The sequence below is a fragment of the Schistocerca serialis genome, chromosome 4, assembly GCF_023864345.2.
Source record: "Schistocerca serialis cubense isolate TAMUIC-IGC-003099 chromosome 4, iqSchSeri2.2, whole genome shotgun sequence".
Lineage (NCBI taxonomy): Eukaryota > Metazoa > Arthropoda > Insecta > Orthoptera > Acrididae > Schistocerca > Schistocerca serialis.
Genome location: NC_064641.1, coordinates 450,869,062 through 450,885,563, shown reverse-complemented (window position 1 = coordinate 450,885,563; position 16,502 = coordinate 450,869,062). Strand labels below are relative to the sequence as shown.

The 16,502-nt window shown below is 43.0% G+C and overlaps 1 protein-coding gene across 1 annotated transcript in view; it reads right to left on the bottom strand.

Annotated features, from left to right (window-relative positions):
* Window positions 1-9,936: 9,936 nt before the first annotated feature.
* The window catches only part of LOC126475090 (uncharacterized), a 182,668-nt gene continuing 176,102 nt past the window's right edge, over window positions 9,937-16,502 (bottom strand). Inside the window, exon 8 of the mRNA XM_050102661.1 lies at window positions 9,937-13,387. Within this exon, the coding sequence (XP_049958618.1) occupies window positions 11,729-13,387 (1,659 nt within the window). The 3' untranslated portion in view covers window positions 9,937-11,728. The remainder of the gene's footprint in view (window positions 13,388-16,502) is intronic.

Here is a 16,502-nt window from a genome sequence, read left to right as displayed (position 1 = left end):
TCTGGGAGCAAGGTCATCCCTTTCTTTCTTTCTTTCTTTCAGCAGCAGACAGCTATTTTGTTTTACAGTGATTGCTAAACTGCGCCATCAACTTAACATCACCATTCGCGCGAAACATATCTTCAAATACGTAAACACACTTACTCAATTACACAGCAGTCCCGCAGAGGACATGACCTTCAATATTCCAGTTCTTAATCCAATAACCACCCAAACAAGTACTAAATGCTCAAACTAATCCCATAGCGCCTTACAAAGCGAGTGTCTGAGCGCCGGCGGCGGCATGTCAAAGCCACATAGCTGTCCATCTAAACAGCCGTCCACTCAGCCCCCAGGACCAGAATGCTGAAGTGGGCTCTCCCTATACCTGCTATCCAGCTATTGTCTAACGACATACAGTGCACAAATGGATTCCTGAATAGCGCAGATCTCTATCTCCCCCTTGCAACTCCAACAGGACATGCAAACAGTGTCTCCCCCAGCCAGCGAACCCCCTTCGCTCACAATTTCCACTCGCATATATAAAACCATATTCACTCCTGCCAAAACTCACTTCATAATAAAAAAACATTCTCCCTTTCTAAGCATAGATGAGTATGCATTTATCTTCACCCATCTTATCTCTGCAATTTAAGTCGGAGAAAGACATATCTATTACCTTCTGCAACCTGTCTATAAAGAGAACGATCTCAGTTACCACAACAGGACCTTGTTTTGACCATTCGCCGGAAATGCGAGCAATGTTGTACCCCTCAAACTAGGTACAAGTACAACAGATACTCAACACCCTATCATCTTTATCCTCTACCATCAAACAGTGAAAAAGTCACGAACGCACCAATGCAATCCACCTCCAGCACGGACAAACAGAATTCACAATACCCCCCCCCCCTCGAATGACTCAGAGTGCAACCATCCAAGAATTCCTAACAGCTCACCAAATCCAACACCTCAAACTACAAATGCCTATATGAACAGGCCGGCCGAAGTGGCCGTGCGGTTAAAGGCGCTGCAGTCTGGAACCGCAAGACCGCTACGGTCGCAGGTTCGAATCCTGCCTCGGGCATGGATGTTTGTGATGTCCTTAGGTTAGTTAGGTTTAACTAGTTCTAAGTTCTAGGGGACTAATGACCTCAGCAGTTGAGTCCCATAGTGCTCAGAGCCATTTGAACCAACCTATATGAACAAGATCATATTAAATATACACAAACGCTGCAGAGACCCCTTTAAAATTTGATCACCCATACTCTAAGCGAATGAGAAGCTGCCTCTGGCCCTTGTTCAAACAGTGTTTTCTAACACGCTTTTGCACACTGCTGAGCATTTCGTCTTTCTGCCGCGACTTCTAAGTCACTATCTGATTCGAAACACACATTAACACGGACTGATGCACGGTCTCTTACAGGAAACTATACCTTGCACCTTATAAATCATATTCTTACAGTCGATAGCATAACATTGAATGATTTTAAATAAAGCACATCCACAACACAAGGAAACTAGAAGAGCCTGCTGGCGTTGTAGCGACTTCCCTCGAAAGTGATTGACCACCTCTACATTTAAACTAATATGTCTCAGTGACCGAATAGTTTATATCTCTGCATTCAATTTCTAGTTGTTGTTCATTATTGCACACAAGTACAGGATCACCGTTTTCGGTGCTAGAAACCCTGGAAGTTGCGGTCCATCAACCAAAATTCCCCCCCCCCCCCCCCAACTCAAGCAAGCATTGTCAGTCAATTATTATGTCGTACCCAATGCACAGATGCGATGGATAAGACACCACCGATCTACTGTAATATTATCCATCACAGCTGATATCGCGAAAAATTTTACTGTAATTCCAACACTGGCCAATCATGTGACAGCTTGTTTTCTTAATTTCAGTATCATAGCTAAACCATACATCCTCTAGTTTGCAAGTATCATTGCGACCATTCATAGATGACTGCTCAGCACGTCCATTCACACATAATTCTCGAACATATAAAGACGATCAAATTATACCAGACAACGCTATACATATTTCTAAGACCTTGCGCATAGTACTCGATCAATCCCTCTGTGTATGGCGCTCACAGAGCTATCTAGTCCTCTTACGTTAAAAGACCATCCTCACCTCGGCATTGACCTACCTACCCCGCAACATCGCTACCCAATTATTCCTCAACCGAGCAGACGAATACAGCTACACTCCACCTCTCTTGACTGAATAGAGCTTTCCTAGTCCTAATCTGTCCAAGTGCACCCCATTTCTCGAAATGTAACCAAGTCTTGGAGCTTAGCACACCATATCGATCTATAGTAACAGATCTCAAAGTGCCTTAATTTAATAACATACAGTTAAGAAGAACAAGAACGGAGCGATATTTATACACAACGTAGTTCGATAGATTTTTTAAGCAAATCATCCAATCTATCATGTATATAGTGTTCTAGAGTCCATGATCGGTGCATCGAAGGTTCCGGTAGGAGAGAGAGAGAGAGAGAGAGAGAGAGAGAGAGAGAGAGAGAGAGAGAGAGCGAGAGAGAGATAGAGAACATAAACACACACACACACACCTAAGACTAGAACGTTCAGCACTTAAAAACGGGCAATAACCTTAGATCGCTTACTTTTCCATCTTGTCAGACATACATTCTTCTCCCCGGTCGCCTTACGCTGAGCTATCTCTACCCCAATCGTAAAACTTTTCCTTTCTATGATACGACTCCAAGATAGCCCTGCGGACACGTCTGGTGCCCAATGATCACACCAGATCACGAGTCAGAAATAATACTATTACTCCGTCAGGTCTATATAAAAAATGATAGTTATTAGCAGTCGGTACATCCTACAAGCAAACAGATACGTATAACAGCAGCGTCCAACATGTGAAAATTAAAAGTCATCCCGTCACCGACACTGTAAACACCCGTCTGTCGGGTAAGTGTGTACACAATGATTACAGCCCCTCACAAATACCCACAGCTAACTTAGTTATGACGCTGAAGTCTCGATTTTACACCAAGCGTTCGACAGGATTGGGATCGCGTAAATCAAAGTGCATCTAGAGGAATGTGTCAACCTTCATGACACATGAGATGGAAGTCCTCTGATGACCGACGGGTTCACCATTAACGATCGCAAGTAGACAGCGCTTTAAAGCACATACCGAACACGTAGCCGCATACGACTAGAGCGCTGGCTATATCACGTGACTAAAGCTTCCAAATAGAATACTGGAAAAAAAATCTACCTTCAGCAACTTGTCCTTCTCTAGAATAAATGAGTCAACGTTTGAATCGTACCTAGTTGCAGCTCTGTCTCAATCGATCATCCCGTACACCCTCTGTTATGATTTAACACAGAGGTGAGTAAATTTAGACGTGAATAATTCTCTGTCCTCCTGAAAAGCATCCTTACGAGCCAGTATTGACGGAGTACATCGAAAAAGTTCACAGAAGGGCAGTACGCTTCGTATCATCGCGAAATAGGGGAGAGATTGTCATTGAAATGATACAAGATCTGAGATGGACATCACTAAAACAAAGACGTTTTTCGTTACGAAGGAATCTTCTCACAAAATTCCAATCACCAACTTTCTCCTTTAAATGCGAAAATATTTTATTGACTCCGACCTGCATAAGGAGAAACGATAACCATGATAAAATAAGGAAAATCAGAGGTCGCACGGAAAGATATAGGTGTTCGTTCTTTCTGCGCGCTATACGAGATTGGAATAATAGAAAATTGTGAAGGTGGTTCGATGAACCCTCTGCGAGGCTCTTATATGTGATTTGTAGAGTATCCATGTATGTGTAGATGTAGATGTAGATGAACTAGCTAGGCTGAAGGGGGAAATGAGTGAAGGTAACAAGGAATGGGTGAAAGGAGAACAGTTCTTCAACTTCATCCACATTTGATCTAATACTGTCCAATAAATTTGGTTTGTTACCTGAAGCAGGAGTGGAAGAGCCTCTTTCAGCTGTAGGTCGCAGCAGGGTGCAGCAGACTTCTAGCAAAGAAATTCAATGTGGGTCGATACCGAAAGAGAGCAGGAAGAAAAGAGTCATGTTGCTAGGCAGAAGTCATGGTAGGGGTGTGGGCCAGATGGTACAAAACAAATTAGGGACAGTGTACCGGGTCACAAGTACTGTGAATCCAAGTGCTAGACTTAGCCAGGTGACAGACGATATGGGTAATTGGTGCAAAGATTTTGGCAAGGAGGATCAGGTTCTTGTAGTTGGTGGAGCAGGGAACATCCAGGCTAATAACGGTAATTACTGCATTAGAGGTGGCCTGGATGAAATAGGAGTAGCAATTACACACACATATCTGAGTTTTGTGGAGGTCCTGCAGTGCCATAAGCAGGTCTGGAATACTGCTGTGTACACTGAGTTGAGCAGGCTGCGGCCGACTGGAGCGAAATCTCATATGAGTGCAGTGCCTGTTGCTGCAGTTGGGAGGTGGGGATATACTAGACATGGCCTACACCTGAATAGCAGAGGAAAAGATAGGCTGGCTGAGCTTCCGCAGATTATACACCATCACTCATAGCAAGGTACCTGTGGTTACAGGTCTCACAGAGGCACCTTTTTAAGGTTAGAATCAGGAGTCTGGCACCCTATTTTGAAAGAAGTGAAAATAACAGAAGAGCCCCACAGAATGCTTAATAAGGCTCAGAAAAGTAAGGTTAGCTATTTCACCAAAATATTGTGGGATTGAGTAGTAAGACTAGTAAGGTAGCAGAGCTTTTTGTTTGTTTGGAAAACGTAGAGAGTCCTGAAAAGAGCCTGTGCCTGTCTGAGTACCACGTAACTACAGGGTTAGACAAGTTTCATATAAAAGATTACCCTATTGAAGCTTACTCATTCAGAAATAAGAAAAGGAATTGTTGTTACATAGGTTAAGATAGAACAGAAGTTCAGAAACATTGAGGCAAGTATATTTTGTAGTGGTCAGCACATAGAAGTGTGTGATTGTGTATTAATGCTGAAAAATAGTTCACTTTTAATTGTAGCTGTATACAGATCCCCACTGGGAAATTATGAATTATTTATGAGAAATCTGGATTTCATATTGTGCTATCTGTCACACAGCAGCATCTGTCAGAGAGCAACAAGTCTGTGGTGATTTCAGTGTAAATTTCCTAAAGGATTCTGATAGTAAAAATGATCTGGAAACCTTACTTGGATCCTAGAGTTTAGTCTCAGTATTAACTTTTCAACACAGGTGGATAAAGACGTACAGCCTAATTGAAATGTTTTCTTTGATAAAGCTCCAAGTAAGAAAAAACTGTATGCCCAGTAACAAAAGCTCTCTCTGATCATGATGCATAGTTAATTAGGATAAATACCATAGTGGCTTACAGTATGCATACTCCTCAGTGGAAATGAGGTAGAATAATGAATGACTCCAGAATAAATATTTTTAAGAATAGTTTACAGAAGATGACATTTATTATGAACCACATGCTAACATGAAAATTTAATCTATTCCATGACAAATTTATATTATTGTTTGAAAACAGCTTTCTGCATAAGCTAATATGAGAGGACACTAAACAGCCAGGTAAAAAACCATGTATCACTAGAGGGATTAAAGTACCTTGCGAAAGGAAAAGAGAAATGTATCTTTTGGCAAGAACAACTATTAATCCTGCAGCTGCACACTACAAAAAATACTCAAAATTACTAAGAAAAGTTATTAAAAATACAAAGAACATGTACATAATGTCAGAAATCAGTACTTCTTACAAAAGACTTAAAGCAATACGAAATTTAGCGAAGCGAGAGACAGGGCAGCCAGCTACAGAATAAAGTAACAGCTGGCACATTTTGCTTACTTTCACTCAGTAATGTCATATGGAATAAAGTTCGGTGGTAACTCATTTTTAAGAAAGAAAGTCTTCATTACACAAGAATGTGCTACGAGAATAATATGTGGTGTTCACCCACGATCTTGTAGACACCTGCTTAAGGAGTTTGGCATTCTGACTGCTGCTTTAACAGTATATTTATTCCCTCATGAAGTTTGTTGTAAATAATCCACTACAGTTCAAGAGGAACGACGAGGTACAGAATTACAATACGAGAAGACACTGATTGCTTCATACTGAAGTTGTCTTTAGCATAAAAAAGGGTGCACAATGCTGCAACAAAAAATTTTGATCACTTACCCAGTGATATAACATGTCTGACAGACAGCAAAGTAAAATTTTATAACAACCCAAGAAAGTCTGTCCTTGACAACTCCTATTCTTTAGAAGAATTCCTATTATTGTAGTGAGTGAAAGCTGATGGGTAGGAATTACTAACTCAGATCTGTACATCTTTTTCTTTCTTTTTGTACACAAAAAAATAGAAATGTTCAAATGAGTTTGCGATTTGAATGTATAATGACTCGTTGCACATCATCACGATCTATCGTGAAAAATTATCCATGGAAAATGTTACTAACTATCTAACCGCCCGGACGTTGGTGGAAACGTAATGATTGTTGCTCGCGGTGCAAATAGAGTATTTGCCTCTTGCGGCCGAAGTTGCCATGAGTGTTCTACTGCGACACATATTGACTAAAGTTAATTGATTCTATTCGTCGCTGCTTACAAACCATAGTAAGTCAGCACGTGTATAATAAAATGGTGTCAACTGCCACACTACTACTAATAACATAGTGAAGCCGATCAAACACTGTAACGAGAATGGGGTTGGGAGAATATTTCTCCGTAATTAGAACAGGAGTGAGCCTCCTCTGACAGCAAAAGTACCCTGCAGACTATTCGACTGTGGGTGGCTGCTCAAACGACTCTTACCTGGTCTCGGCCGGAAGGACAGCTCGGCTTCCTGGTGCTCAGGTTGTTGACACTGTGGTGGCGCCAGTTCTCCAAACGTGAGCGAAACTAGTGCCCTTCACGTCGGCATGGCGCCAGCTTGAATCTGAAAGTAACGGCCTCGAACTTCTACAGATTTTTCCCATCTTCTGAATTTTCTGAACTAATTGGTTGGTAAACAAGAAAACTGCTCCATTCGATGGTCCTCTACTCAGGCGAGCCATCGGCGGGTACAATTGACTGAGAAACTTGATTTTAATGTATGAGCAGAAACTCAGACTGGATAAGGAGGGAACCGCAACATCACTATATGTGGATTTAAAATGGTGTTTACCGGGAGCTGCTGAGGAATGAAGGAGGGGGAGGGAGGGGAGCTGAGTGGATGACTAGGCCTTAAGCGAAACGACTGAAGAAAAGAAGGCTGTTTACCAGGAGCGGTTAAGTTCTAAAAGGCAGGAAGTTAGGGCTCACTAGAACACAATTAAGAGAGTCGTAAAAAGAAAGTTATCCGAGCTAAAGAGGAGTCACGGAGAAGAGATGTGCCGACGCGGAACATTAAGTTGAATACAACAGGGTATCAGGGACTTGGAGATTTATAGTCAAGTGAGAGCTCCTGCTAAAATTAGAAGAAGAGCTAGAACGATTGCCATTTCTGAGTGGAAGACACATTTTAAAAATCTTCTCTCACCGGATGGCGACGACTTCCGAGCTGAGCGGAATGAAGTGGGAATTTATCCTGTGGAAGAGATGGCTGATAATCAAGTTTATCTGGAACTTCAAAAATAAAAAAAATGGAAAGACGGCCGGCCCTGGAGGTATAGTAATGGAATTATTGTAGTACGGAGGACCAAAAGTAGTAGCACACTAATAACTATTTTAATAAGTCGTTCAAGGAGATGTAGCACAACAAGAATGGAGGATATCATACATTACTACAATATAGACCCTATAAGAAATGGAGCAGGAGAGATCCGACTAATTACAGGGGAATAACTAATGGCTTCGGTGAGCAGGTTGTTCAGTAGAAAGAACAGGCTGGAAAAGATTGCGCAAGTTGTTATATCACAGGATTGTCAGGTATCTGAAAGTTTTGAAATAAGTAAAGGATACTTACTTACTTACTTTCCGTGTCCGGAACTAGACTTCAGGCTTCCAAAAATCAGCAGCCAATATGGCCTTGTCATTTGCCTCCCATAAGTCATTCATTGTGCAGGGCTGGTCTAAATATGGACAGATAAGCAGGTGTTGAGGATCCTGGACAGAACCACACAGACAGAGAGTGTTCTCATTCTCTTTTAGGAAACCCCATTGCTGCAGGTTTGTCTTGCACTTTGGCACTTCTACCCTCATACGGTTTAGGGTTCTCCAGACTGTGTATGGTAGGTCTCCACCAGGCGCCAGTTCTTCTTTTACATCTTTATGGGGATTTCTCAGGTCGATTTCCCACCTTTTCAAACGATTCTCCGCAGCTGACCTCTTCTGAGTAAAGGATTAAGACACGGATGTTCTATGTCAGCAACCTTATTTAAGTTTTAATTAGTTGTTCCTGATTACTGGAACAGACAGTGCAGAAATTTTCGTGACACAGTACAGCATCAAAGTTTACATTCATTACTGTCTGACAACGATCAAGTATTTATGGCTCTGGATACCATGTATCAAGTGACAAAGATAATGGATTCTTATATGCAATGGTGGCTAACAGTCAATATGGATTAGACAGAATGTTATTGGAATTTTGAGGTTGGTCGGGTAAGAAATAGGGAAATGTTCAAGGATCCGGGGTCACCAGTCGAATAGACTGCGCAGTGTGACGTGGACATATTCCACAAGATGTCGAGGGACGGTGCCTATTAGAACATTAAATAGTATCTTTTGGAGTCGGCGCATATCCAGACGAATAAAGAAAATCGTGCTACTTGATGTGGTTGAAAGCATTCTGGCGTATTGTTCAGAGTGTCGGACACTGAACGAGAAGCAAAGTGGGAAAATAGAGGCTGTGGAAGTGTACGGATTACGGCGGAGCATGAGAGCGACCAGTGTGGATCGACGGAGGAATGAATGTGCAAGAACGCAGTTGGATGCGGTGGAACCACTTACAGATGGGACTGATATTCAAGCCCTGAGATGGTAAGGACACGTCCGACGGATGGAAGAACAACGACGGCCGCAGTGTCTGACCAACTAGTCTCCGCCAGGGAAAAGGAGCCGAGGGAGGCCGAGGGCAGCGTGGGGGAGAAATATAACCAAAGCCATGGAAAGGAGAGGTCTATCGGAAGAAGACTGGCAGCATAGACGTTTGTGGAATCCGAGAACAGGCAACTGCTGATAACTGGAAACGCACGCTAAAATAAAATATATTACGCAAACTGATGTATAGCTCCGCGCCTGCTGTCTCGTGATTTCCTAAGCAATACGAATCCACGACTGGAAACTTTATGCACAGTTAAAGGGACTGGGTTGTATAGTTGATGAGGCTTCTTCGCGTGCTTTGTACGTAGCAGATAACACTCTGGGTAACAATATACTACAATAGTATGTTATATGTAAGTTTTCCTTGGCTTTCTGGTCTGAATTGAAACAGTAATGTATAGGCTTTGTTTGGTCTTAATCACTGCTTGATATTATCATTAGTGAGCCGATATAGTTAGTGCCAGTGTGTTTGACATTAAATAGCTGTGTGGGCTAATTGCAGGGATTATTTCTTGATTGGACGCTATATGGGAAAACCACATGCACAGTTTTTCTTTAATCATTGTACAGAATGGTGTGCAGTATGCGTTTAATTTTCAGAAGACTTCCAGCAGAAGTAAAAAGAAAAAGAAAAACTGAGTGATAAACACTAAGTGTCCAAACCCAAGTCGAAAGGCTTCCTTGTGACACACTCCACTATTCAGCACAGGAGTTCCTCTCGGTAGCTGAGAATTTCTGTTTGTAATGTTTTATTTCTGTGAATATTCTCTCAACCTTTTAAGTGTTCTATTAATCGTTTAATTCTTCTGTTCATAAATCTTCTGATAGACATTCTGTTACCTATATACTAACTTTTCCATTATCAATCAGCTTCGGTTCGCATGGTCTACGATACATGATAAATAAAGTAAGTTAAGATGGCATTGAATTGATTTGAATGTTCAGTTTAATAAGAACATTAAAAATACAAAATTAAGCACTTTTTTCCAAATTGATGATGGAATATTTTGTTACTATGAACTTTCTTGGTAGCAGCTCAGTTCCATTGTTTGTCAGTGTAAACCACACATGCCAGAGTTAGCTACGGTTATAGCAAATCGCAATATGTTAACTACAGAACACTTAAGATTAGACTACGTAGCGATCGTTGAATAGAGACTATGGACAAAAGGACAGCAATCGATTGCGAAATCCGTTGCGTTATTACAGCAGATATAGGTATTCGGTGTTAAAAATTACAGAATAGGAGAATCAAGAACAAATATAAGGTAATTAACAACGAATCGTAAGTGCAAAACATAAGCACTACACAGTTACATGCAATATAACAAAGTCCAAAGTGTCACGCAGTAAACAATATTGCATGTTGGGGAACATACGGGAGTCTAACATGAACTCAAGCCGTTGCTTACGTAGTTGAACAGGAAAAATCTGTGATGTTAGAGATGTGAGGTGCCCTCCTTTGAGGCAGTTGAGAATAATTAAATAATAATAAAGTTACATTTTTAATTTTAAAAATGTACTGAGCATCAAAAATCACAATTAATGGTTAAAATAGAAACCAAATCACGTGTGTGGAGCCATGTGTATAGCAGGCTCAGCAGCAGCAATCACAGGAGAGTACGTAATGTATTTTTGGATTACAAACTAATGGAAGAAGATCCATTTAAATTTCCATTCAACAGCGAAAAATAATGAACCGGAATATTAAAAATATAAGGGAATGAAGATAGTACAACAAAATATGCTGTAGCCTCTCTGGGTATAAATTAAAATCATACGGATCGTAAAAATACATTAGCGCCAGCTCTGAGCTTAGAGAATAAACATGTGAAACAAAACAGCATTGCGATGTCGAAAGATATGAAGGTACCTAGTGGCACATAAAAAAATAACAAATAAGTAAAATAAAGGAATGTATCAGAGCTATGAAGTATGAACTATATTCAAACAAACTGGGACTTAGTGAGGCTGTCGTTATATTCTACTCGTAATTTTTATTGTTCAATACATACATTCAATAATTTCACTATTAGTTAATTATTCACAGAATTTCAATAGAGAGCACCGTACATGTCTGACGTCACATTTCCTTCCTGTCAAATCTTGTAAACAACGCCTTCAGTTCAGCTGCTGTATATTCTACATAAATCAGTACTGTTTACTACGTGACACCATGGACTAATGTCACCCATTGATATATGGTGTGTAACTGTGTAGTGCTCATGTTTTCAGTTAAGATTTGTTCCTAATTCTCGTGTTTTGTTATTTTCCCCACTGAATAGGACCACGTAGTAGTTAAAACCTAGATCTGTTGTAACAGAGTGACGGATTTCGGCATCGATTGCTGTCCTTTTCTCCATTTTCTATATTTGAAATTATCATACGTCCGCATTCGGAATGGCCAACCGGTAATTACATACTTAAATTTAGTAAAAGCACATTACTTGTTGATTATGCTCGACTTCTGCTCTCGATCTTTATGCTTGGCTATAGCACCGATAAAGCCTTATCCTTTCGCAAAATCACAATTTAATATCATGACGGTCAGGTGGAATAGAACGAACAGGGTTATAGTCTCGAAGTCTTATTGGGGCCCATGATGAGCGCACACGTAAGAGCACTGCTTGTTGCACCTATATGACTATGTCAGTCGTCGAAATGTTGTGCGCTAAAGTGAAATCTTCTAGCCGGTCGGTAGCTCGAAGATATAAAAGCGGTTATGCTCGTGCTCTGCTGCTCGGGATGCTTGCAGAGATGCGGTGCGTCTTAACGGGGAATTCGTCCGTGATGTAGTAGGTGTAGAGGGTGTAGTAGAGGAAGACCAGAAAGAGGAAGGAGAAAGGGCAGACTGTGCGGGCGGCGGTGTCGATGCGCGAGAACTTCTCCTTGCCCTGTCGCATCTCGCGCGCCACGTCCTGCTCGTTGGGCAGCAGGCGGCAGCGCTTCGCGCCGCAGACGACGGCGTCGACGAGCCGCTCGCAGAGGTCGCAGAGGCGGCCGCCCACCTCGGCCAGCCGCCCGCCCCGCCCCCAGTCCATGGCCTCCAGCTCGTCCTGCCACTCCAACTCGTCGTCGTCTTCCCCCGTCAGCAGCACCTCGCGCCGCCGTCGGTACCGCAGCCCGTCGCTAACTGGAGACTCCTCCTCCACCAGGCCAGCCTCCACATCCGTGTCCTCCTCTCGTCCTCCCGCGATGGCCTCCCGGACATTCTGGGTCAACTTCTCGTTGTAGGATTTGGCCATCGACCCTGCTGGACTAGAGACGGATCCTCCAACTTCCTGCTGAAGCACGTCATCGCCAGCGTCCACCCTCTCTGCAATCTTTGAGGAATCCGTCGGAAGTACTGCACTCGGGACAAGTGTTTTAATCTTGGGTTCCAATAGAGGCTTTGTGACAGACGACGCAGTTTTCCTTGTATCTGCAATTATGCTAGAGGCTATCGGAGGTTTCTCAGATTTCCAAGGAGGAGGCTTTGAAGCTGCTGTAGGTGAGGGTGTTGCTTTACCAATGTCTGCAGTGGAACTCGCTGCTGTAGGCTGTTTCTCAGCCTTAGACTCCAAGTAAGTTGGTTTCCAGATGGGTAACATCGTCGGCTTGCTTTTTGCATTTGCCGTAGGACGTTCGGATTCTGCCCTTTCTATCTTGACATTTGGCCCGAAGGGAAGAGGCTTTGGCGAGTATGACGGAACTCCTTCTTCAGTCCCCGTGGAGGCACCACTTGCTGGTTTCTCAGCAAAGTCTAGCTTTGGCCCAGCGATATCAGCCACGCTCCCATACGGTGCTGTCGTACAGCCGAGCTTCCGCACTGCAGCATACGGACGTCCTACGCCAGCAGACGTCGCTGGCCGAGCATCTAGAGGCTCATCTACGGTGTCATAGTGGTGTTTGTTCTTGAGGAAATCTTTGCTATCGAAATTGTTCCGCTCTGAAGGTGTTTTACCAAGGGACGTCGTGACGTCTTTAAACATTGTTTCATCCTGCGTAGTCGGTACTTGAGCACTGCCGAGGGCATCTGCATCCTTCTTGGAGGTAGGTGCCACCTGTATGCACAGCTTGCCCTCAACAATGTCACCAGGAGGCCGTGAGTTCCGCCCCGCAGGTCGCCAGAGTTGCACCTGCTCTGTGATGTGTGTCACCAGCGCCGTGTCTTCGGCAGGGGCTGCCAAGGGTACCTCGGGCAGTTCATCCAGTACCGACTCAGCACCCAGTTTTGGCTTCGTTTCTGCCTTAGCTACTTTGAAGTCCACATCTGGTGGTTGCGCCGGCTTCCCCTTCACCAGCACTTGAGGAGGCTCCGTCCCTTCCGGCGCCTCCACCTGGATCTGCGGTGCGGCCGAGACTGTTGGCGCGATCTTGTCGAGAAGTTTGTCTTCCTCCTGCCGGGATAACAGGAAAACACGCCTTAGTGGCAAAAAAAGTTCCAAGACAATTTATTCTTGGCATATCAGCTACATCAGCACAGTGTTTACGGTGGCGGCTTGAACTAACAATAGCAAACAAGAGATGTGCCTTCGAGGAGGAGGAGGAGGAGGAGGAGGAGGAGATAAATGTTTAAACTCCCGTCAACAATGAGGTCATTAGAGATGGAGCGCAAGTTCTGATTAGGGAAGGATGGGGAGGGAAATCGGCAGTGCCCTTTCAAAGGAACCATCCCGGAATCCGCCTGAAGCAATTTGGGGAAAACACCGAAAACCTAAATCTGGATGTGCATTCGATCAGTCAGTTACGTGCAAGCAGTGTAACTGGTGGACATGCCGTTGTGGTAGGGCAACGTTGTGTCATAAATCGCATTGGAGCAACATCTCTAAATCAAGTTCGCGGAGGTATGTTCCGTTCAATTGGCTCTGAGCACTATGGGACTCAACATCTGTGGTCATAAGTCCCCTAGAACTTAGAACTACTTAAGCCTAACTAACCTAAGGACATCACACACATCCATGCCCGAGGCAGGATTCGAACCTGCGACCGTAGCACTCGCGCGGTTCCTGACTGAGCGCCTAGAACCGCTAGACCACCGCGGCCGGCGTATGTTCCGTCTATGTAGCTAATTGAAGGCAGTTTGTTTATTGCGATACGCTTTTCACTTGTTTTATTTGTGAATCATTTTCAGTTGTCTGCAGTACATGTTTCTTTTTATACATATGAAAACGTATTATGTGATGGTTGCAATATGTTGCTATGTTACACTTTGTCGTGTTCTGCTGTTATTTTTTTTTTAGGTTAGAATCAACTTTTGTAGCACAAATTTTGTGATGTGAAATTATGGTTCGGTGTTACGATTTCCAGCGTTATTAATTCCTGCGCGAGGTCCTGGAGATGTATTCGTTAGTTTCCATGGTCCAGTTGGCCGCATATATCACTTGCACTTTCCATTTTGTGATCAACATGTCTATCTATAAAGAGAAACATGTATTGCAGGCCACTGAAGATGCTTCACAAATAGAAGAAGCAAAGCGCCTATGGCAATAAACAAAATGCCTTCAATTAATTACATAGATGGAACATACACCCACGAATTTTAAGTAACTAAAGAAAGACGGAAAACAGAAAAAATGACGATACAAATCAAGTGTTCAAGCTATTCTCTACAATGTTTTGAAACGAGAAAAGTGTGTGCAAAGTTTGTCCCGCTTACCTTGACTGCCGAAAAGAAATAACGATCCTGGACGCCAGCCACGACTTGATTGAAATGCAAAAATATTTTTCCAAACAAAATCATCACGTGTGACGAGACACTAACGACATAAAATACGTTCAAGCCAATGTGCTGTGCGAGCTGAACAACATCCCAAAGAAGGACTTTACTGAGAGTTTCACATAGTTGTCTAAACGTTCGATGCATTACACTCAACAGGAAGGACACTACATAGAACTCCTGAAGCATTAAAATTACTATCTTAAGCTTTGTCGACTTTTTTTTATTAATCCAGTCTCGAAACTGTTTGGACTGATTGTATTTACTGAAACCTGAAATTCTCCAGGTGTACGAAATGTTGAAACAAATTATGCGGTCTGTACATGTGGAAATATCGGCGATTGTCCAAGACTTCAGTCGGCTGCATTTATATCAGTTATTTGAACAACATACAGGGGGTAGTCGAATATACTGAAACACCAAAAGCATAATCCATTAGCATGCATAATACCATGTTGGAACACCGCTGGTATTCAATACAGCTTCCAATCGCTTCGGAATTGATAAATATAGGTCCTACTACTATTTGCCCTGAAAAATAGTGTTAAATCCAGGTAACAGTGATGGTGGTGGTCAGCCATGAAGAACCTTTCTCTCCAAAGGAGAACACGAAAGCTCAATAATATTGAGAGCTGGTGCCTGTGGTGTCCAGGAGAGATGCGACATTTTATTCTTGTGCTCACACCACCAGTCCTGGGCGATGTGAGCCTTGTGAACAGGGGCCCTGTCGTCTTGGAAGGAGGAATCAACGCTGGGAACGAACTTTATACCACGGGATGAACCTGATCAGTCCAAATGTTAACATAATCCTTGATAGTAATCCGACCTTGCAGAGTAATAATGGGACCGATGGGACACTACGATATGACTGCTGAAATCATCTCTGAACCACCGCCAATGTTTCACTCTTGGGAAGTAAGCTCAGCCAGAAGTTGGAAACAGCATGAAACAAGACCCATCCGACCAAGTGACTCTCTTCCACTGCTTCGTGTTGTTTTGGTACTGACAGGGACCGTGAGTGCGTAATTCAGTTCTGTAGCGACTATTGCATCTGACGTCTTACTTTTAGTCACAATCCTTCTCAATGATCGTCCGCCACGATCACTCAATACACATTTCTGTCCGCTTCGTAACTTAGCGGGTGATGTTTCTCTGTTTTCCCTGTAAGAGATGTAAATCTTTGGTGCGGTGCCTCTTTACACACCAAACACTTTGGCTGCCTTGGTTACAGAAGCACCCAACATACGAGCACCAACGATCTGCACACATTCCAATTCACTTAGCTCCGACAAAATGCACTTACGCAGAACACTGTTTTGGCCACTGCTAACACTTGCAAAGTTTCGAGCACACTGAGAAGGTGCCGCTCGCGAACAAATGCAACAGCGTAACCCGCAGGCTTGCCTAGCGCCTGCATTTGTGTTTAAGCACCCATTTCACGCGGTGTTTCCAAATTTTTGTCGAACCTTACATTTACGGCTAGCTAAATATTTCATTACTACTACAAAAAAGAAAATATGTGCGAAACGTGCTGTAAGCTCAAAGGAGCTATCGCGTTTGGATGTTTCCATGACCAAATCATAAATGAATTTGTCGGATTTGTTGCTGTACCGGTGCGCACCATCCAACGTGTCTACAAGGAATGGAGTTCTAGTCGCCGTCATGTAACTCGGTGTAACAACAGCGGTCGTAAAAAGACTATAACCGCCGAAAAACTAAACAAGGGCCAGTATAAAGGTATCTGAATTAGAACTGAACCCAAACGCCTCTACCGAGTAACGGAATTCGTGATGAAG